Genomic DNA, 22965 nt, shown 5'->3' with positions numbered 1-22965 from the left:
AGCTCAATTCACAATGGTTAAGCATGTTTTAAAATCTTTTCCACACACTATAAAAACAGCTGACAGTATTTTGTATGGTTTTTAAATAATAATTGTTACCCCATAAGCTTGATATTTTTTAGCTAAACAACTTCATTTTTAAAAACTTAAAAAAACAGACCCTATGTTTCACCATATTAGTCATCATCACTGTTTCCTGAATTCATGCCAAAATTTTCATAGAAAGGAAAAATAACTTTTATAGCAGGAGTCTTAAGATTTATAGTAGTTTGTAGATGGACCTCTATAGAGATTGGTGTAATGAAGTGATTACTTCAGACTTCTAAATATATACCGATTATTTATTTTCTAATAAAAGTCAGCATCTTTACTTAGTTTCTTGTCAACTATGTCAGTTCCCATCTCTGAACTATATTGGGATAGCTGATCCACATTATATGAAGAATCATAGAGTAAATATTTTAGGCTTTTTGGGCTAAGAGACAAAATTAAAAACACTAGGTAAGCACTTAAATACAAGAGAAAATTTTTATTGATGAAATTACAGTAATAATTACAGTAATAATAATTGCATTTTAAAAAAACACATCTAATGAGAATAGGGAGATATATCATTGCATTTAAGATTCAGTGTTAGTGTTTTTTCTCATCAAACTCAACTACAAAAGTTCATGTTAATGTTGATCTCTGATGATATTTTATTTTTGAGAATGCCTTTTCAAAAAAGTAAGTACTACCAGTGATAACAATCCATGAGCAGCATCTTATTTTATAGAATTCTATTAGGTTCTTCTCTTGATATTTGTCTTTTTTTTTTTTTTTTTTTAAACTGGAGATTGAATGCAGGCCTAAGGGCACTTTTCTCATTGAGCTACATCCCCAGTCTTTTTTTTTTTTTTTTAATTTTCATTTGAGACAGGGTCTTGCTAAACTACTGAGGCTGGCCTCAAACTTATGAGCCTCCTCCCTCAGTTTCCATAGTTGCTCTTTTCTTGTTTTGATATGTTCATTCACTGGTAATAAAAATAAAATGTGCTATGGCAATATATATGTCACTTGAAATGATATGGATTTATACCCATGTCACTGAAATTTGTAATGTGCCAAGCAGCAATGTTAAGCACTAATCAATTCTGTCATTGCAGCCTGAAAAGAGTTATAAGTGATATGTGAAAGAATGAGCATGACTGCATGCCAATAAAACTTTATTATGGACACTGAAATTGAATTTCATATAATTTTCATGTTTCACAGATTATTGTTCTTTTTGTTTTTATCCTGCTATTTAAAAATGTAAAAGAGTGTTCTTTTCTATGTCATTTAAATTTTTATTGCTATGCAAATAACAGAATGATAGTTATTCCTTAAATGGAAGATGGCTAACTTCAGCACAGCACTAAAGCACTTAGTAGAATATCTGGTGCATTGTAAATCCTCAATGACTATTTGCTTTATTATTGACATTGTAATTGAGAATTATCCCTAGTAATGACAGAGAGGTATTAGGATTGAATAATTTTCTAGCTGGGTGTGGTGGGGTTCTGGAGGCTGAGGGGGAAGGATAGTGAGTTCAAAGCCAGCTCCTGCAGATTAACAGTACCATGTCTCAAAAGAGAAATTAAAAGGGCTGGGGATGTAGCTCAGTAGTAAACATACCTCTGGATTTAATCCTCAGTTACTACAAAACAAAAATAAAAGAAATAATTTTTAAACTTGATTTAGAGTGTAGAACACAATCAAAAGACTTTGAAATCAGGGGAATGTAGATTATATCTGTAACTTATTAGTTTGGACTATGACAGATATAATTAAATTAATGTGACTCCAAATATATTGAAATAGATAAAATACCAGATAATGAATTCAAAAGAAGGATTGTAAAAATGATCAATGAATTCCAAGAAAACACAGAAAAACAACTGAATGAATTAAGGAAGTCAGTATAGGATATGAATGAAAAATTCAGCAAGGAGATAGATATTTAAAAAGAATCATGTATAGAAGTCAGGTATAGTGGTGCATGCTTATAATCCCAGTGACTCAGGAGACTAAGACAGGAGGATCACAAGTTCAAAGCCAGCCTCAGCAACTTAGTGAGGTCCTAAGCAATTTATGGAGACCCTTTCTCAAAATAAAATAACCTTAGTGGTAAAGCATTTCTGGGTTCAATTCCCAATATGAGAAAGAGGGAGGGAGGGAACCAACCAAAAATCTTGGAAAGTCACAATAAAATAAAATGTTCAGTTGAAAGTCTAATAGAGTATACCATACCGAAGACAGGATCTCAGAACTTGAAGACAGTTGCTGGCCTTGAACTTTCAGATTGTATTAAAGAAAAAGAGTAACCATGACCAGACTATACAAGAACTCTGGGAGAACATTAAAAGACCAAATTTAAGAACCACTGGGTTGTGAGATACAAGCTAACAGCATGGATAAATATTTTAGGAAAAAAATAATAGAAAAATTTCTAAACCTTGAGACTGAGATGGACATACAGATTCAGAAGGCATTCACAACTCCAAAAAGACAAGATCAAAAAAGAAGCTCTCCATGTCACATTGTAATTAAAATGCCCAACATACAAAACAAGGATAGAATTTTAAAAGCCTCAAGAGAAAATATCAGGTCATAGAGGGAAGCTGAATAGCATTATATCTCATTTCTCAGCACAAACTCAAATCTAGACAGAATGATGTATTTCAAGCCCTGAGAGAAAATAACTGTCAAACAAGATTGCTATATCTGGCAAAGCAACTGTTCAGAATTCAAGAAAAAAAAAAAAAAAAAGCCAAGATGAAGGGAAACTAAGAAAATTCATAACTAAGCCAGCACCACAGAAAACACTTAAAGTAATACTAAAGAAAATATTGAATACATGAAAGAAATAAAAACCTCCAAAGTTGAAAGTGAAAGGATGGAAATATATCTGGTAAATAGAGCCTGAAAACAAGCAGGATACTCTGATATCTGACATAGCAGACTTCAAGCCAAAATTAATCAGAAAAGACAAATAAGGTCACTTCATTATGGTAAACGGAAAAATTCAACAAGAAGATGTAACAATAGTAAACATTTATGCCCCAAACATTGGTGTACCTAATTAGATAAAATACACTACTTGAATTAAGCACACAGATAGACCCCAGTACAATAAATACTGAATGATTTCAAAATACCTCTCTTGCCAATTGATAGGTCATTGACAGATAAACTCAGTAAGAACTGCCCCCCCCCCTTTTGGGGTACTGAGGATTGAACTCAGGGGCACTTAACCACTGAGGCACATCCCCAGCCCTTTTTAAATTTTATTTAGAGATGGGTCCTCACTGAGTTGCTTAGGGCCTTGCTAAACTGCTGAGGCTGGCATTGAACTTGTGATCCTCCTGCCTCAGCCTCTTGAGCTGCTGGGATTACAGGCATGGGCCACCATGCCCAGACAGTAAGAACTTTTGATACCTAAAAATATTATAAATCAAATAGACTTAATAGGCATTTGTAGAACATTTCACTAACAACCACCAAATTCACTTTTTATTCAGCTGCTCAAGGAACTGTCTCCAAAACAGACCATGTGTGAGGCCCCCAAAGTAACTCTGAGCAAATATAAAAAAACTGATATAATTCCTTGCATCGTATCTGATCATAATGGATGTAATTAGAAATCAACATGTCCCCCCAAAACTACAGAAACTACATAAACACATGGAAATTAAACAATGTTTCTGAATGATGAATGGGTGAAGAAATCAGGAGAGAAATTTAAAAATTGTTAGACTCAAATGAGAATAGTGATACATCATACCAGATGCTCCAAGACACTGTGAAGGTAATTCAAAGAAGCTTATAGCTGTTAGTGCCTATATCAGAAAATCAGAAAGATTCTAAATAAACAACCTAATTATGCATCTTGAAAAACCAGAACAAATCAATTTGAAAGACAGTAGAAGGAACAAAATAATTAAGATCAGAGCTGAAATCAATGAAATAAAGATTAAAAAATACAAAGAATCAATGAAAATTTCTTTGAAAAAATAAACAAGATCAACAAACTCTTAGGCAAACTACCAAAAGAAAAAAAAGACCCCAATTAATAAAATTAGAGATTATTTTAAAAGGTGAAATCACCACAGACATCACAGAAATCCAGAGGATAATTAGGGACTATTTTGAAAATTTATACTCCAATAAATTGGAAAATCTACAAGAAATGGATACATTTCTACAATATATAACATGCCAAAATAGAATTAAGAGGACATAGAAAGCTCCAGACCAATAACTAGCAATGAGATAGAAACATAATAAAAAGACTTTCAACAAAGAAAAGTCTAGGATCAGATGGCTTCTCAGCTGAATTTTGCCAAACCTTTAAAAAAGAACTAATGCCAGTTTTCTTCAAATTATTCCATGAAATAGAAAGGGATAGAATACTTCCAAATTCATCCTATGAAGCCAGTATCACCTTCATACCAAAATCAGATAAGCTCACATCGAGGAAAGAAAACTACAGACCAATGTCCCTTAGATGCAGAAATCCTTAATAAAACATTAGCAAGTCATATTCAACAACATATTAAGAAGATTGTATATCATGACGAAGTTGGTTTTATTCCAGGGATGATTTAGCATATGCAAAACAATAACTGTAATTCACCACATAAATAAAGGACAAAAATCACAGTCATCTCAATAGATAAAAGCCTTTGACAAAATTCATCACCCATTTACGATAAAACACTGCAGAAACTAGGGATATAAGGAATTCACCTCAACATCATAAAGGCTATATGTGACAGACCCAAAGCCAACCTCAAAGTGAATGGGGGAAAACAAAGCCCTTCCTTTGAGATATGGAACAAGACAAGAATGTACACTCTCACCACTCTTATTCAATGTAGTACTAGAAGTTTTAGCCAGAGAAATCAGCCAAGAGAAGGAAATAAAAGGAATAAAAATAGAGGAGGGGACCAAGGAAAAGTAAGGAGGAAGGAAAGGGGAACATATGAATGAATATGTAAGAATGAGTTCCATCATTATGTATAATTATAATGCAATAATAAAAATATGGAGAAAAAGTTATTTTAATGAGGTCCTGAGACCTAAAACACAAAACAAAAACAAACCATTTTCTAGCTTGTTTTAGAGTACAAGATGCAATAAAATTCTTTTTGAAATCAGGATAATATAGATTAATTCTATCTGTAATTTATTATGTAGACTGTGACACAGGTAAATTAAATTGATGTGATAAGACTTGCTTTTCATAAAAGCCTTTTGTTGTATCTTGGTCTCATTGTTTTATAGGATGACTGCTAAGTTATTGGATAATCTTTTTTTAGTATCTGACCAAGCAAGTATTCACTATTAAGTGACCCATATGATACTTTATGTATGTATGTACATATGTATGTATGTAAGCATATACTAGGAATTGAACCCAGGGGCACTTTACCACTGAGCAACATCTTCAGTCATCCTCCCACATTTTTTTGTCATTTTCAGGTTTTCTTTTTAAAATTTGATCTTTTTAAATATACATGAACCTCTATTCTTCCCTTCCCCACTCCCAAATATCAAAAAGAACATTCAGTCTTTGTTTTTGGTAGATTGGCTTATTTCACTTAGCATGATAGTCTTCAGTTCCATCCATTTACCAGCAAATTCCATAATTTCATTCTTCTTTATGGTTGAGTAATATTCCATTGTGTATATATACACCACATTTGCTTTATCCATTCTTCTGTTGATGGACACCTAGGTTGGTTCCACAATCTAGCTATTGTGAATTGAGGTGCTATAAAAATTGATGTGACTGCATTACTTGTAGTATGCTGATTTTAAGTCCTTTGGGTATATGCCAAGGAATGGGATAACTAGGTCAAATGGTGGTTCCATTCTAAATTTTCTAAAGTATCTCCATATTGCTTTCCAGAGTAGTTGCACCAAGTTTTCAGTCCCACCAGCAATATGTGAGTGAACCTGAACCTTTTTCCCCACATCCTCGCCAACATTTATTATTATATCTTGATAAATGCCATTCTGACTGGGGTGAGGTGGCTCAGTGTACTTTTGATTTGTATTTCTCTAATTGGTAGAGATGTTGAACATTTTTTCATATATTTGTTGACCATTTGTATTTCTTCTGTGAAGTACCTATTCAGTTCCTTAGCCTATTACTGATTGGGTTATTTGAGTTTTTTTGTTTGTTTTTAGTGTTAAGTTTTTTGAGTCCTTTGAATATCCTGGAGATTAACACTCTATCTGAGGTGCTGGTGGCAAAGATTTTCTCCCATTCTGTAGGTTCTCTCTTCATGTTCTTGATCGTTTTCTTTGCTGTGAAGAAACTTTTTAGTTTGATACCATCCCATTATTGATTCTTGATTTTACTTCTTGTGCTTTAGGAGTCTTGTTGAGGAAGTTGGTTCCTAAGCTGTCATGACAGAGATTTGGGCCTACTTTTTCTTCTAGAAGGCACAGGATCTCTGTTCTAATGCCTAGGTCCTTGAGCCACAATGTTCAGGGTGAGAGACAGGGGTTTAATTTCATTTTGCCTTATATGGATTTCCAGTTTTCCCATCACCATTTGTTGAAGAGGCTATCTTTTCTCCAATGTATGTTTATGGTGCCTTTGTCTAGTTTGAGATAACTGTATTTATGTTGGTATGACACCATGTCTTCTATTCTGTTCACTGGTCTTCATATCTGTTTTGGTGCCAATACCATGCCATTTTTGCTACTGTATCACTGTAGTATAATTTAAGTTCTGGTATTATGATGCCTCCTGCGTCATTTTTCTTGATAAGGATTGCTTTGGCTATTCTGGGCCTCTTATTTTTCCAAATGAATTTTGTGACTGCTTTATCTATTTTTATAAAGAATGCCATTGGAATTTTAATAGGAATTGCATTAAATATATATATATTGCTTTTGGTAGTGTGGTCATTTTGACAATATTGACTGTGTCTATCCAAGAACACGGGAGATCTTTTCATCTTCTAAGGTCTTCTTCAATTTCTTTCTTTAGTGTTCTGTAGTTTTCATTGTAGCAGAAGACAGGAAATAATTAAAATCAGAGCCCAAATCAATGAAATTGAAACAAAAAAATTCAAAAAAATTAATGGAACATAAAGTTGGTTCTTTGAAAAAAATAAATAAATTTGTAAACCCTTAGCCAAACAAAGACTGAGAGAGAGAAAATTCAAATTACTATAATTTGTGATAAAAAGGACACTACTGAAATACAGATGATTATTATGATTATGATGATTATTATTCTGATTAGAAACAATTTTGAAAATTTATACTCTAAAAAAATAGAAAATCTTGAAAACATCAACAAATTTCTAGAGATGAAGGACTTACCCAAATTGAATCAGGAGGACATAGAAAATTTAAACAAATCAGTTTCAAGCAATGAAACTGAAGATACTATCAAAGGCCTACCAACAAAGAAAAGCCTATGACCAGATGGATTCTCAGCTGAGTTCTACCAGACCTTCAAAGAAGAACTAATATCAATCCTTCTTAAATTATTTTATGAAATAGAAAAGGAGTGAACCCTTATATGAACTCATTCTAAGAAACTAGTATCACCCTGATACCAAAACCAGACAAAGACACATCATGGAAAGAAAACTTCAGACCAATATTCCTGATGAACATAGATACAAAAATTCTTAATAAAATACTAGCAAATTGCATTCAAAAACATACTAAAAAGATAGTACACCATGATGTAATTTCGGGTCAACATGGGGAAGTCAATAAATGTAATTCATCATCACATCAAAAGACTTAAGAATCACATGATAATCTCAATAAATGCAGAAAAGCATTTGACAAAATACAGCATCCATTCATGTTCGAAACACTAGAAAAACTAGGGATAGTAAGAACATACCTCAACATTATAGAAGACACACACACACACACACACACACACACACACACACACACATTTACCATACAGACATATGTTAAATCCAAGACGAACATCATTCAAGTGAAGAAAAATTGAAGGCACTCCCTCTAAAAACTGGAACAAGACAAGGATGCCCTCTTTTACCACTTATCATCCTTAAGTCTCTAGCCAGAGCAATTAGGCAAAGGAAAGAAATTAAAGGAATAAGAATAAGAAAAGAACTCAAACTATTTGCCAACAACATGATTCTACATATAGAAGACCTAAAAATTCACCAGAAAACTTCTAGAACTCATAAATGAGTTCAGCAAAGATAGCAGGATATAAAATTAACACCCATAAATCATTTGTGTTCCTATACAATCAATGATGAATTAACTGAATGAGAAATTAGGAAAACTATTCCATTCACAATAGCACCAAAACCCAAACCAAACCAAACCAAAACAAATAAACAAAGAAACAAAAAACAAACAAACAAACAAAAAAACCAAAAACTTGGGACTCAATCCAGCTGCCTTTTTAAAAAAATTTTTTAAAAATTTGAGAAAGGGTTTTGCTGAGTTGCTGAGAATACTGCTAAGTTGCTGAGGCTGGCCTCAAACTTGTGATCCTCTAGTCTCAGCCTCCTGGGCCCCTGGGATTTTTGTCCTGCACCACTGTGTCCAGCTTATGATGTTTCAGAGAGTAATAATTGTGATCATTAGTCTCTGAAGTTCCTTGCAATTCATACTCATTAGGTCTCTTTGGTTTAAATTCATCCAGTTTCTATTATTTCTTCTCAAATGTATTACTTGAGCTTCCTGCCTAAATTCAGTAAAAGTTATTCTTAGTTCAGTGTTATTCAGATTGTGGGATAAAGACCAGTAACTGGTCTACAAATCATTATTACTGGTCTATGAGCTGATTATTTGTGGTTAAAAAGAAGTAAAGCAAGGGGGTGGGGGGAAGGAAAAATAACATAATGAGACAAACATCATTACCCTATATAAATGTATGATTACACAAATGGTGCAGCTCTACTTTGTGTACAACAAGAAACAACAGTTGTACCCCATTTGTGTACAATGAATCAAAATAAATTTTTAAAAAAGAAAGCATTGAGAAAAATCAAGAATTTTTATGGCAGTTCCATGGAATAATTTTATGTAGTTTAATCTAATAAATTTCTTGGACATTATTTTGCATTTTCATTTTGTTTTTCATATATTTTACAAAGGTATTGATCCATATCAGATTAGAAATTAAAAAATGAAACTGGTTCTCCACAGATACTTTGTTTCATGTACAATTTCTGAAAAGACAGAAGGGAAGAACTATTATAACTTTGTCTTTAGGATCGTTTTCTGTTTTTTCTCTGTGGGCTAATTTCAACTTTCAATTTTCAGTTTAACACACTTGGTCAACAATATAAGGGTTTTTTTGTTTATTTTTGCTTTTCTGTATATAATATTAAGTCTGCATAGTTTCCTCATCATACCTTACCTCTATAGAATTCTTGCCTATTATTTTGTGTTAGAAAATATTACCATCATGATGGTTTATACTGTGTAAATAAATTTGGCTAAGCTAGAACCATGTTTCCCAGAACATCCTTCCCTGTGTATTTCCATGTTAGAAATGGCCAAGGAAAAATTGTGCAAGATTTGGAAGGAGAAAGTGAAATATCAGCCATTACTCTTTGAATATTTTTATGGTAAGAGACTGGGTGCCAACAGATTCCAACCTGTCCTCCCTCTGTACATTTTCATGTCCAGCTACTATCACCCCTAGAGAGAACTCCTGTCTGACTGCTGTTGAGCTGGGACATGGGTTTTCTCTTTTTACTCTTCCTGGGGCTCAAGCCTGCTGGCCTTCACTGCACTATTGGCTAACCACACTGTTGGCTCTCCTGGGTTTCCAGCTTGCCAACTGCAGATCCTGGGACTTGTTAGCCTTCCTAATTGTGTGAGTCAATTCCTTATAATCAATCAGTCTCTCTGTCTCTGTCTGTACTTGTATGCATACACACACACATACACACACACCACTCCCTTCCTATTAGTTCTCTTTCTTTGACGAACCTTGATTAATACTGCCCATATTTGTTGATTTTTTTTAACTGCATTTATCCTTTGTTGCTTAAGTGTTGCAGCGCAATATAGTAGGGCAGAAAGAGAGGACAGGATTTGCTATCTATCCACCTATATTAGATGGCTTAAATAATTCCTTTATCTGTCTACTATTTCCAAAATAGTTATTATTAGGGCTTCAAGATCCCAAGAGGGCAAGAGGATTCAGTGGGTTAGAGTACAAAGAAGAAAAAGGGAATATTATAGGAAGAAATAATTAACAATGTCAAATGCTACTACAGGTGATATGAAGGAAATATAATCATATAGATATTAATACATTTTGGGTGATGAGGAAGTAGAAGCAGTTAAGAATTGTGGAGTAGTGCAAAATAAAACTGACTGGAGATGATGTGGACAGATTATAAATGGTCTAAACAGTTAAGGTCACTTTATGGGCAGTTTGGAGAATATATTAAATTTTACTACATTTCTATCAGTTATTTACCTTGGAGGCAAGGACTATGTTTTCTATCCTACTGCATAACATAGTTTCTGGCATATAATAATAGGAAGTCAATAAATATTTGTTGAAGTGTTGGGTAAAGGAATTCAAGAAGTCACATTGTTTCTTTTTTTTATCATGAATGTTTCTCAAATTTATCCTTTGCTATTCCCACTATCATTATTTTCACTCAAGGCTTTTATTACTTTATTATAACAAACTTACTACCTAGTTTTTTCTTTTCATTTCTCATATCAGTCAACTTAGGATAAGGCCATCATATTCTTATAATTTTTATTATTTCACTTACCTGCTTCATACCTTTCAAAGCTATAACACTACCAACTGAAATAAATATAAACTCTTTAGCCTTACACCAAAGCCTGCTCATGTTCTGGCTCATAACCTACATTTTAGTCATTATCTTCCACTACCTTGTTTATAACATAGCATCATTAGCCTTATATAGCATTTAAACCTGTGATCTACTATTCTAGTGTAATGACTGTCTCTGTGAAAAAGACAAAGTCCAATAACCAGAAGTAGTTTTGAAATAACTCAGGTTTCAATTACATTTCTTAAATGCCATAAGGGAAACTATATTGACCACACTGATACTTTTTTCTTCTTTATTTATTTATTTTTTTTCATTTGAAAGTAATCATTCTGGTTACATTGTAGGCACCACTAACTTTCTTTTTTTTTTTTTTTTTTTGTGGTGCTGGGGATTGAATGCAAGGCCTTGTGCTTATGAGGCAAACACTCTACCAACTGAGCTATATCCCCAGCCTGCACTAACTTTCTAATTTCAACTTTCCTCTTGGCCTATTAATCCTATTTTCCTCAAAATTCAAGGAAAAACACAAACTCAAAAAGGTAAAATACCATTTTTCCTACTTAATATCATGTATTTTTAAATTATTAAAAATAATAATTTTTAAAAATTATAATTATTAAAACAAGTTGTTTTAATTGTTTCATTTATCTGCCTATCCTATATGAGAATCATTCTACTGAAATTTGATTTCATAAGTGAGGATTAGCTGAGATATTGAAGTGACCATATTTTAGGTCACAGTTGGGACTATGGTATAAGGCTTTCTGACATACAATTGGTAGGCTTCAGTTTAAGGGAAAAAATATGAGTAGCCATTCTATGCCTGGCACTGTATGATACTTCTTAAAATTCATTTTCTCTGCTATCTACTTCTCACAGAGGCTGAAGTTACTTTCATGTATTTCCCTCCTAAACTCTCCAGAAGAAAAAGTCCACACAAAACATCTTAATTCCACTTGCTTCTCTTGTCCTTTTCCATCTCTCTCTCTTCCACAGTTTGCATTTCAAAATGAATATGGCTTGTCTTTTCTGAAACTCATAATGAAATCTGGTGCCCAGTATAACAGTGTTGAGAGGTGGTGGGACCTTTAGAAGGTAATCAGGTTGTTAAGATGATTCATGCAGTTTTTTCTTGGGACTGGACCTAGTTACCATGAAAGCAGTCTTACTTGATAAAACATGAAGTGAAGCATGAGGCCCGCCCCATATGAAGCTGCTAGATCTTGAACTCTATCCTCCAGAACTGGACCCTAAATAAATTTCTTTCCTACCTAGTCTCAGGAATTCTGTTTATAACAACAGAACATAGATTAAGGTAATAGTTCATCAGAGTAACCTCTTCTTGAGGGAAAGGAAAAAAAAGGAGTGGGCCATGCTATATTCATCTTTAGGGGAGAGTGAGAAGGGTACCACTGTTAGGGAGTATATTACATGGCTATCTTGAGATATAGTACTTACATGTACATTTATTTTCTATTAAACAGAGCAAGAATCATGCCATTTTAAAAATATATGTATATATTTTAGATGTTGATAGACCTTTATTCATTTATTTACACGTGGTACTGAGAATCAAACCCAGTGCCTCACACATGCTAGGCAAGCGCTCTACCACTGAGCCGCAACCCCAGCCCCAAATCACGCCATTTTTATCAGTGATCCTCGAGCTTGCCTACTCAAGTGTAGTCTTCAGTTTAGCTGAGTATGTATTACTTTGAGAACTTATTAGAAATGCAGAATCATGGGCCCCACTCCAGATCTACTGAGTAAGAATCAACATTTTAACAAGATTCCCAAAGGCATCTATATGAATTTGTATACTTATTAAAATTTAGCCTTAGTTATAATCAGGTGACTTGGCATTTTATATTACATCAACCAAAGCAGTCTTATACTGAATTTTTAAATGCTCTTGGTTTTCTTATTCTTATTTATTTATAGAAAGCTCTTATAAATTATAAATTTTTGAGGGGTTATACTTTGAATGCTCTGGGTACCTTGAATAATATTACCTTCTGCATTACTGGTATGAGTCATCAAAGATCCAGCACAGATGTCTTTTTCAGGTTTGCTCCTTCTGTCAATTACTTGTCTGTAGTGTATGAGTCAAGTAATTAAGAAAGAAAAATTTAAGGTTAGATGCAAGTTGTGGATATAATACCATAAAGATTAATATAAGCAAAGTATTAAATATTTCAAATTTCTACATGTTTTAAAAATGCAATTTAAAATTTCTCAGGAAACTGTCAACAACCTACTAATTTTAATATCATTATTTTAAAACATAGAAAGTTACTTTCAAGTATTTCACCATTAAATATTTTGTAAGATGTTTTGAAGAACACTGAGATTAAATTTTAATGTACATATGTTTTATATATATAGTTTTTAAGAGAAATAATCATGGAAACAAAATATGATGCTCTGAATTCCTGGGTATTATGAAATTAAAGTAGTAAAAATTTCATATCAAATAAATTTTATTTTCCTAATTTCAAAAATAATCCACAATTAGTGTAGAAAACCTAAGATTAACATAATAATAACATAATCTAATGATCCAGAGTGTTCCTCTCCTAATTGCTATGGATTTTTAAAATGAAGCTGAGATAATTCTGCCTTATAAAATTTTGTCATTATCTTTCACTTATATAATCATATCTGTTTTAAATGTATAAAATTATCATACATTTTTAAAGGTATATAATTCTCTGAATTGTAACAGATGCTTAGATTCATGCTATTAACAACAGAACAATCAGAACATGAAACAGTTTTACCATGTCAAAAAACCTTCCTCATACTTTATAGTCACACCTTTCCTATCCATAACCCTGGCAACTACTTACCTTTTCTCTATAACTATAGTTCTGAGCTCAAGAATGTCATATAATTTGAATCATACAATGTAAACTTCTATGACCATTTTCATTTTCTCTCACTCAGTATAAGGCCTTTGATATCATACAAGTTGTATGAATCAACAGTTTGTTACTTTTCATTGCTAAACAGTATTCCATTATGTAGTTATATACCAGTTTAGTTATTCATCTGTTGAAAGATATTTATTTTCTCAGGTTTTGAAAATTATGAATAAAACTACTATAAAAAAATTCATGTACAGGTTCTTTTGTGAATATAAGTATTAATTTCTCTACTCTAAATACTCAAGACTGATGGATCATATGGCAAATATATGCTTAACTTTATAAGAAACTGCTATTTCCTAGAATGGCTGTAACATTTTGTATTCTCACCAGCAATATATGAAAGTTCAAGTTACTTTGCATCCTTCTTCTCAGTGCTTGAAACTATCAGTGTGTGTGTGTATATATGTATAAACATATATATTTTTTTTACTTAGACATTCTAATGCAGGAGTAGCTCCTAATGGTTTTAATTTTGCATATCTCCTTATTGAAGTGTCTGTTCAGGACTTTTGCCCATTTTAGTTGGGACTTTTTGTTTGTTTGTTTTTTACTGTTGAGCTTGAAAGTTCTTTATATAGTTGGGATACAAATCCTTCATGGATATGTGATTTGCAAGTATTTTCTCCCAGCACCTAGCTTGTCAATTTTCTAACAGCGGCTTTTGTTTTTATTTTTTTGTTTGTTTGTTTTTTTGGTACTGGGGATAGCTCAGCTGGTAGAGTGCTTGTTTAACAGCGGCTTTTTGAAGAATAAAAGTTGTTAAAGGGGCTGATGCTGTAGCTCAGTGGCAGTGGGTTCAATCGTTAGCACCGCATAAATAGAAACAAAATAAAATAAAGGCATGCTGTCCATATAAAACTACAAAAGAAATTTTTTTAAAAAGTCATTAAAGAACAGTTTATCATTTTTTTAAAATGGGTTGTACTTTTAGTGTGTGGTCTGAGAATCTTTGCTGAATCCTAGATTACAAATATTTCTTTCTCTCTATTTTTTTAAGTTGGTAGTTTCACATTTTACATTTAGACCAGTGATCTGTTTTTATTTTTGAGAGTAAGGTATGAGGTTTAGGTTATAATTCCTTCTTTTTTGCACACAGATGTCCGGCTGTTCCAATGCCATTTGTTGAAAAATCATTTTTTAAAATCAAATTGTGTTTATACATTTGTCAAAAACCAGTTGGAGATATTTGTATGGCTCTATTTCTGGATTCTGTGTTATTTTTCACTAATACATGTATCTGTCCTTCTGCTAATACTGTAATTTCTTGATCAGTGTAGCTTTAGATGAGAGAGGTAAACCATAGTACACAGGACAAATCCAGTTCTTATTTTTGTAAATACAGTTTTATCAGAACGCATATATACCCATTCATTTATGTATTATCTCTGGTTTCTTTCTCACTGTAATGTCAGTTAAGTAGTTGCAAAAGAGATTATATGGCCTACAAAACCTATATGGTTCTTCACAGAAAATGTCTGCCAAAACCTGTTAGATATTCCTCAGAAAATTTGGAATGGAACCACCATTTGACCCAGCTAACCCATTCTTTGGTCTATACCCCAAGGACTTAAAATTAGCATACTACAGTGACGCAACCACATCAACATTTATAACAGCTCAATTCACAATAGCTAGATTGTGGAACCAACCTAAATGCCCTTCAGTAGATGAATGGATAAAGACACTGTGGAATACTACTCAGATAAAGAAGAATAAAATTATGGCATTTGCAGGTAAATGGATGGAGTTGGAGAATATCATGCTAGATGAAATAAGCCAATCCCAAAAAACTAAAGGCCAAATGATTTCTCTGATAAATGGATGATGATAAATAATGGGGGGCGGGGTAAGGCAAGAATGGAGGAAGGATGGGTTGTTTAGAGGAAAATGAGGGGTGCGGAAGGGGTATAAGGGGGAAGGAAAGAGAATGAGAGAATTATCATTACCATATGTACATGTATGATTACACAAATGGTGTGATTCTACTTTGTGTGCAACTAGAGAAACGAAAGTTGTATCCCATTTGTGTACAATGAGTCAAAATAATAATAAAAAAGAAAAAGTCCTAAGATCATGTGTGATTCTTCCAACATCAATTCCTTTTTTTCCAAGATATTTTTACTTATTATAGTTCCATTGTCATCCCAAATGAATTTTTAAATCAGCTTGCCTGTATATAAAAAATAAAACAAAAAATTCTTTTGGAATTTCAGTCAGAATTACATTGATTTTTTATTTTACTTTATTATTTTTAATGAAATATCATTTTTATTAGAGCTTTATGGTTGTACATATTAGTTAGGGTTCATCCTGACAAACTCATATATGCATCAAAATCAGTTTCAGTTCATGATCCTCCCTTTTTCCTCCCATCATCCCTTCTCCTTCTTCTACTCTACTAGACTTCCTTTTCACTTACCTTTTAATTTGTATTTGATTGGTTCCTTATGTAATTGTATCCTTCCCTCCCTTTATTTTACTCTAGCTTCCATATAAGAGAAAAAAAATTTACCTTGAGTTTTTGACCTTGGTTAATTTCACTTAGAATGATTTCTCCATTTCTATCCATTTACTGGCAAATGCCATAATTTCACTCTTTTTAATGGCTGAGTAAAACTCCATTGTATATATATACATTGAATTTTTAGATCAATAATAAGACAGTTGACATCTTTACTATGTTGAGTCTTCCAATTTATAAACATGATATACCTCACCATTTTGGCCTTCTTTGATTTCCTTAAGTAGTATATATAGTTTTCAGCATAGTTGTTTTATACATGTTTGTTTAGATTTATACCTAAGCATTTCATTTATTTTAGAACTAGTGTAATTTAAAGAACTTCTTGGTTTCAATTGCATATTTCTATTATATAGAAACAGAATTGATTATTCTGCACTGAACTTATAACTCTGCTAAACTCACTGACTATAGTTTTTTGTTGTTGTTTTTTATATTCTATGAGAAAAGTATTTTGTCTACAAATTGGTATCATTTCATTTCTTTTTTGAGATGTATGTCTTTCATCTCTTTTTCTTGCTTTACTGCATTGGCTAAGACTTCATTATGGTGTTCAATAAGTATGGTGAAAATGGACATCTTTACAATGTTTCCTATCTTAGGAGGAAAGCATTCCGTTTTTCTCTATCAAGAAATCAAGAATGATTTTAGCTATAGGTTTTTGTTTTCTTTCTTGTGGATCCTCTATAAGGTTGAATAATTTCCCTTCTGTTCCTAGTTTTCTGAGTTTCTTTTTAAAACCATGTCTGGGTATTAAATTTTGTTGTATTCTTTATGCACCAGTTAATCCAATCAGTTGATTTTTCTTTTTTAAGCTGTAAATATAGTGCATTACTTTGATTTTTTGAATATTCAATGAGCCTTGCATTCCTAAGATAAACTCCAAATGATTGTGGTATATTATTGTTTTTATACACAGACTGAATATTCCTTATCTAAATAACTTGGGGATTGGAAGTATTTGGATTTTTTTAAATTGCATATACATAATGAGATATCTTGGGGACTGGACTCCAGGCTAAACACAGAGTTCATTTATGTTTCATATATGCCTCATACACATAGAACCAACGTAATTTTATATAATATTTTGAGTTTGCCTGCCTTTTGACTATGACTTGCCAACATGAGGTCAGGTGTGGAATCTTACACTTGTGGCATCACATTGACACTCAAAAAGTTTTGTGCTTTGGAGTATCTGGATTTCAAATATTTGGATTAGGAATGTTCACCCTTTATTACTGATTCCATTTATTAATCTTTGTGGAGTATTTTTGCTCCCATATTTTTGAGAGATAGCAGTCTAGTTTTCTATTTTTGTATTGTGTTGTTTGGGTGATGGTAGTCTCAGAAAATAAGGCAGGATATATGGTCTTGCCTTATATTTCTTGAAAGAAATTGACAGTACTGTTTTCTCTAAACACATGGAAGAATTAACCAGTGAATCATCTGGACCTGAAGATATGTGTTGTACTGCTATTGTTTTAAAAAGGGAAGGAGAGCCAAATAGAGATCCCAGGACAGGACAGAACACCAAGATTTTTAGGTTGGGTCATTTTCCATCTGTCATAGCATGCAAGTCAGAAAATACACAAGGCAGTTATGATTCTGGGTAGAGATAAAATCGAAGGTAGAGCTGGGTGTGGTGGCACACACCTGTAATCCCAGTGGCTCAGGAGGCTGAGGCAGGAGGATCTCAAGTTCAAAGCCAGCCTCAGCAAAAGCTAGGGGCTAAGCAATTCAGGGAGACCATGTCTCTAAATAAAAGAGAAAATAGGGCTGGGGATGTGACTCAGTGGTCAAGTGCCCCCGAGTTCAATGCCCAGGACCCCACCCCCCCAAAAAAAAATTGGAGGTAGATACAATTAAAAATGAATGCCTTAGAAATGGATTAGATCACTCAGAAGATAGAGAGTGCCCTAGTGTGTACAATAGTTCTAGCAATGCTTAGAGGAGTGTAATACAGTATCAAACTGGATTTGCATATTCCTATTTTGTCTTCCATCATTTTGATTCAAGAATTATGCACTGTGTTGTCAGATACACACGTTTAGAATTGCTGTGCTTACTCAGTAAAATTATCTCTTTTAGCATTATGCAGTATCCTTTGTTATCTGTTAATTTCCTTTGCTCTGAAATCTACTTTGTCTGAAATTAGCATAGTTGTTCAGTTTTTCTTTTCATGGTGCTGGGGATCCAACCCATGGCCTCAATCATGCTAGGCTCTACCACTGAGCTATATTCCCAGCTCCTGAAAGTCTTCACTTCCTAACTTTTTACTCTCTTTCTTAACACAGAAAAGTATGCAAATCTAGTTTCAAAGAATATGTCAGAGAGATTAAAGTTGGGCCAAGGAAATAGTGAAAAACAGTAAATGTAAATAGATATTTCTGCTTGGTTCACAAGGAATATATATCATGATTTTGAAATTGCATATTAACAGCATCTTAACAAAGTTATGGGAGGTGTGTATCTGAGGATAACTGCTTTCAGGAAGAAAAGAATGTGACTAAAAAATAAAAAGTAAAAACAGATAAACTTATCTTATGCTAATAAAATATGGAATTGGGGATGTAGCTCAGTGGTAGAGTGCTTGTTTAGCATACCTGAGACCCAGGGTTCAATCCCTAGAGTCTGCAAAAATAAATAAATAAATCGAGTAAATAAACACTAATTTTCTACATATAATTTCTACTCTGTGTAAATTCTTATAAGAAAAAAAGAGTAAATCTACTTGATTTGGGGGATGAGGAGTGGTCCTAGCTTTTCTGACCAAAATGTTTAGTAGCATGATTCATCTTTAATTTCATATTGACTTTCACAGTATTCATGGTCATTTTTAAAAAAGGCACAAAGTCTTTCTCATTTTTCTTGAGGGCTATACTAATACTTTGATAAACTCATTTGCAGTTCATTTTATTTCATTATCCTTGTAGAATTTCTTTTTCAGTTAATTGATCTAAGTGTCATATCCTCATTTATCAGAGGTTTTACAAGACATCTGAACACTTCTCCAACATCTCTTTCATGAATTGCATGAAAAAAAATTTGGTATGATTTTCAGTTGGTTTGAAATATTTATATTAATGTGTTGAATATATAGCTAGCTGATAATTAGTGGAAATACTGATGAACTAGCACTTCACAGATGGAAATAAATGCTAGTTATTTTCTGAGGAGTGGTATATAAATGGAGACTGAGTTTACAATAATTAAGTCATTCTTTTTTAAAATTATTTTAGATGTTGATAGACCTTTATTTTACTTTTTCAAAGAACAAACTTTTTGTTTTGTCAATTTTTTGAATTGTTTCTTTTGTTTCAATTTCATTGATTTCAGCTCTGATTTTAATTATTTCCTGTCTTCTACTACTTTTGGTGTTTTTCTGTTCTTATTTTCTAGGGCTTTGAGATGTAATGTTAAGTCATTTATGAAAGCACCCAGAAACCACTCTGGACGTGGGAACTCACAGAACAGATTTTATTAAGCAGACAGGCAGAGTGTCTGCCTGCAGGGTGAGAGAGCGAGCAAGTGAGAGTGAGTGAGAGAGAGATAGAGAGCGAGAGAGCATGTGCAAGAGCAAGAGTGAGGGAGAGAGAGAGAGAGAGAGAGAATGGTGGTGGAACTATTCTTAAGTAGTCCAATTCACAGGTTAATAATAACGAACCAATGACTGACGAGAATGTTCACAGACTGATGAGTGGACCAATAGCTGTTTGCAGGCTGACAATCTGGGTTGTAAAATGGTGTGTGTGGGGGGGTGGGGCAAAATACTGGCAGCAAGCTGAGCCAATAATTTAGTTGTTGACTTTTTATTATTTTCTTAAATGCAATGAATTTTCCTCTTAGTACTGCTTTCATAGTGTCCCAGAGATTTTGATATGTTGTATTGACATTCGCATTTTCCTCTAAGAATTTTTTTATCTCTTCCCTGGTGTTTTCTGTTATACATGCTTCATTCAATAGCATATTCGTTAGTCTCCAGGTGTTGAAGTAATGTCTGTTTTTTATTTTGTCAATGATTTTTAATTTCATTCCATTATGATCTAATAGAACACAAGGTAGTATCTCCATTTCTTTTTTGCACTTACTAAGGGCTGCTTTGTGGCATAACATATGGTCTATTTTAGAGAAGGATCCATGTGCTGCTGAGAAGAAAGTATATTCTCTCATTGATGGATGGAATATTCTATATATGTCAAGTCTAAGTTATTGATTGTATTATTGAGTTCTATGTGTTATTGAGTTTCTTTTTGTTTGGAAGATCTATCCAGTGGTGACAGTGGTGTGTTAAAGTCACCCAGAATTATTGTGTTGTGGTCAATTTGATTCCTGGAATTGAGAAGGGTTTGTTTGATGTACATGGATGTGCCATTGTTGGGGGCATAAATATTTATGATCATTATGTCTTCCTGATTTATGCAGTATGAAACGTCCTTCTTTATCCCTTCTGACTAACTTTGGCTTAAAGGCCACTTTATCTAAGGATGGAAACCCTCACTTTTTTACTGAGTCCATGTGCATGGTAGGTTTTTTTCCCATGCTTTCACCTTTAGTCTGTGGATATCTTTTTCTATGAGATGAATCTCTTAAAGATGGTATATTGTTGGGTCTTTCTTTTTCCAAGGTGCTGGGGATTCAAACCTGGGCCCATGTGCACGCAAGGCAAGTGCTCTGCGAGCTGAGCTATCTGCCCACTCCCTGGGTCTTTCTTTTTAATCCAATCTGCCAGTCTATGTCTTTTGATTGATGAGTTTAGGCCATTAACATTCAGGGTTATTATTGAGATATGATTTGTATTCCCAGTCATTTGGGCTTATTTTTGGTTTTTAACTTGACTTAGTTTCTCCTTTGATTGGCTTTTCCTTTAAGATAGTTCCTTCCTTTGCTGACCTACATTGTTTTTCACTTCTTCCTCAAGGAATATTTTGCTGAGAATGTTCTGTAGCTCAGTCTTTCTATTTGTAAATCCTTTTAACTTTTGTTTATCATGGAAGGATTTTATTTTGTCTTCAAATCTGAAAGTTTGTTTTGCTGGGTATAGGATTCTTGGTTGGCAATGATGTTCTTTCAGAGCTTGAAATATGTTGTTCCAGGTCTTCTAGCTTTTAGGGTCTGGGTTAAGAAATCTGCTGATATCTGTATTGGTTTCCCCCATATGTAATCTGATGCTTTTCTCTCATAGCCTTCAAATCCTATCTTTATTTTGTATGTTAGGCATTTTCATTATAATGTGCCTTGGTGTGGATCTGTTGTAATTTTGTACATTTAGTGTTCTGTAAGCCTCTTGTGTTTGATTTTCTATTACATTCTTCGGGTTTGGAAAATCTTCTGATATTTCATTGAATAGGTTGTTCATTCCTTTGTTTTGTATCTCTGTGCCTTCCTCAATCCTGATAATACTTAAATTTGGTCTTTTCATGATATCCCATAGTTCTTGGAGGTTTCATTCATAATTTATTACCATCATCTCTATTTGGTCAACTTTACTTAAGATTAAATATTTTGTCTTCATTGTCTGAGGTTCTGTCTTCCAAGTAATGTAGTCTGTTGGTGATGCTTTCCATTGAGTTTTTTATTTGGTTTATTGTTTCCTTCATTTCAAGGATTTGTTTTTTTGTTTTGTTTTGTTTTTAGAATCTCTCTTTGTTAAAATGATCTTTTGCTTCCTGCAGTTTCTCTTTGAACTGCTTATTGGAGTGATCATTCATTGCCTGCATTTGCTCTCTTATCTAATCCTTTGCTTCATGAATCATTTTAATTATGTATATTCTGAACTCTTTTCTGACATTTCTTTTACCATGCTGTTACTGGATTCTGTTAATATAGAATCTAGGTTTGTTTGGACCATTTTCTTCCCTTCTTTTTTCATGTTATTCAGGCATATTCACCTCTAGCAGTGCAGATCTGGGGTATTGCAGTTTCCCCCTGTAGGCTTATAGTGATCGTATAGATTTCCAAAACCTCTTCTTTTAGGGGGAGATCAATATTAGCAGCACCCAATTCAGACAACATGCATCCATAAACCAAATAGCCCCTATGAAGACATTAACAATATTGTCATAATAAACAGAGAGAATGAGTTCAATTATTATCTACAGTATAACAGATTTGCAATGAAGTCTGCAGTTTCTAATGGAGGACAAAGAGGATGGGGAGGGGTTAGGGTCAGAGGGGTGTAGGATGTAACTGTTAATGGGATAAGAAAGGAGCATATAGAAGTTCTAGATTGTAGAAGGAGTGAAAGTGTAATCAAAAGAAGTTGGTTGTTAGCATAAGAAAAGGGAGAAAGACTCTGAGGAAATAGGTAAATAAAAGGAAAATAGAGCAAGAAAAGTAAAGAAATAAAAACTCAAAAATTTTCAAAAAGGAGGAAAAAAAAATCTACACTATAACAGTCATATAGTATTCAAACCTCCCTGTCTTCAGTATCCTGATGCGTGAGAGGTACCTGACAATGAGCTTCCAGTCTCCAGTAGGCATCTCAGGATGGGATTTGCCCCATCTAAAGATGGGAGCTACTGCTTCCAGGATAATCCAAGATGGCTGCTCTGGCTTCCAAATGTGTTGGCAAATGGGGAGCTGCAGCCCAGGTTGTGGGCGTGGTGGTTAGCAGGGGGTCCCTGGAGGTGGGGTGTGGTCAGTCGTGCTGAGGCATCCTGGAGATGGGGCTCAGTCAGTCTGGTTAGGGATCCTA

The 22965-nt window shown here is 33.6% G+C and overlaps 1 protein-coding gene across 1 annotated transcript in view; it reads right to left on the bottom strand.

The window, feature by feature from the left end:
• Positions 1-22965, bottom strand: part of Wdpcp (WD repeat containing planar cell polarity effector) — a 374171-nt gene that overhangs the window by 26400 nt on the left and 324806 nt on the right. Inside the window, 1 exon segment of the mRNA XM_047522166.1 lies at positions 12830-12909. Within this exon segment, the coding sequence (XP_047378122.1) occupies positions 12830-12909 (80 nt within the window).

This window comes from Sciurus carolinensis, chromosome 13 (genome assembly GCF_902686445.1).
Source record: "Sciurus carolinensis chromosome 13, mSciCar1.2, whole genome shotgun sequence".
Taxonomy (NCBI): domain Eukaryota; kingdom Metazoa; phylum Chordata; class Mammalia; order Rodentia; family Sciuridae; genus Sciurus; species Sciurus carolinensis.
This window is presented reverse-complemented; position numbering and strand designations above follow the sequence as displayed.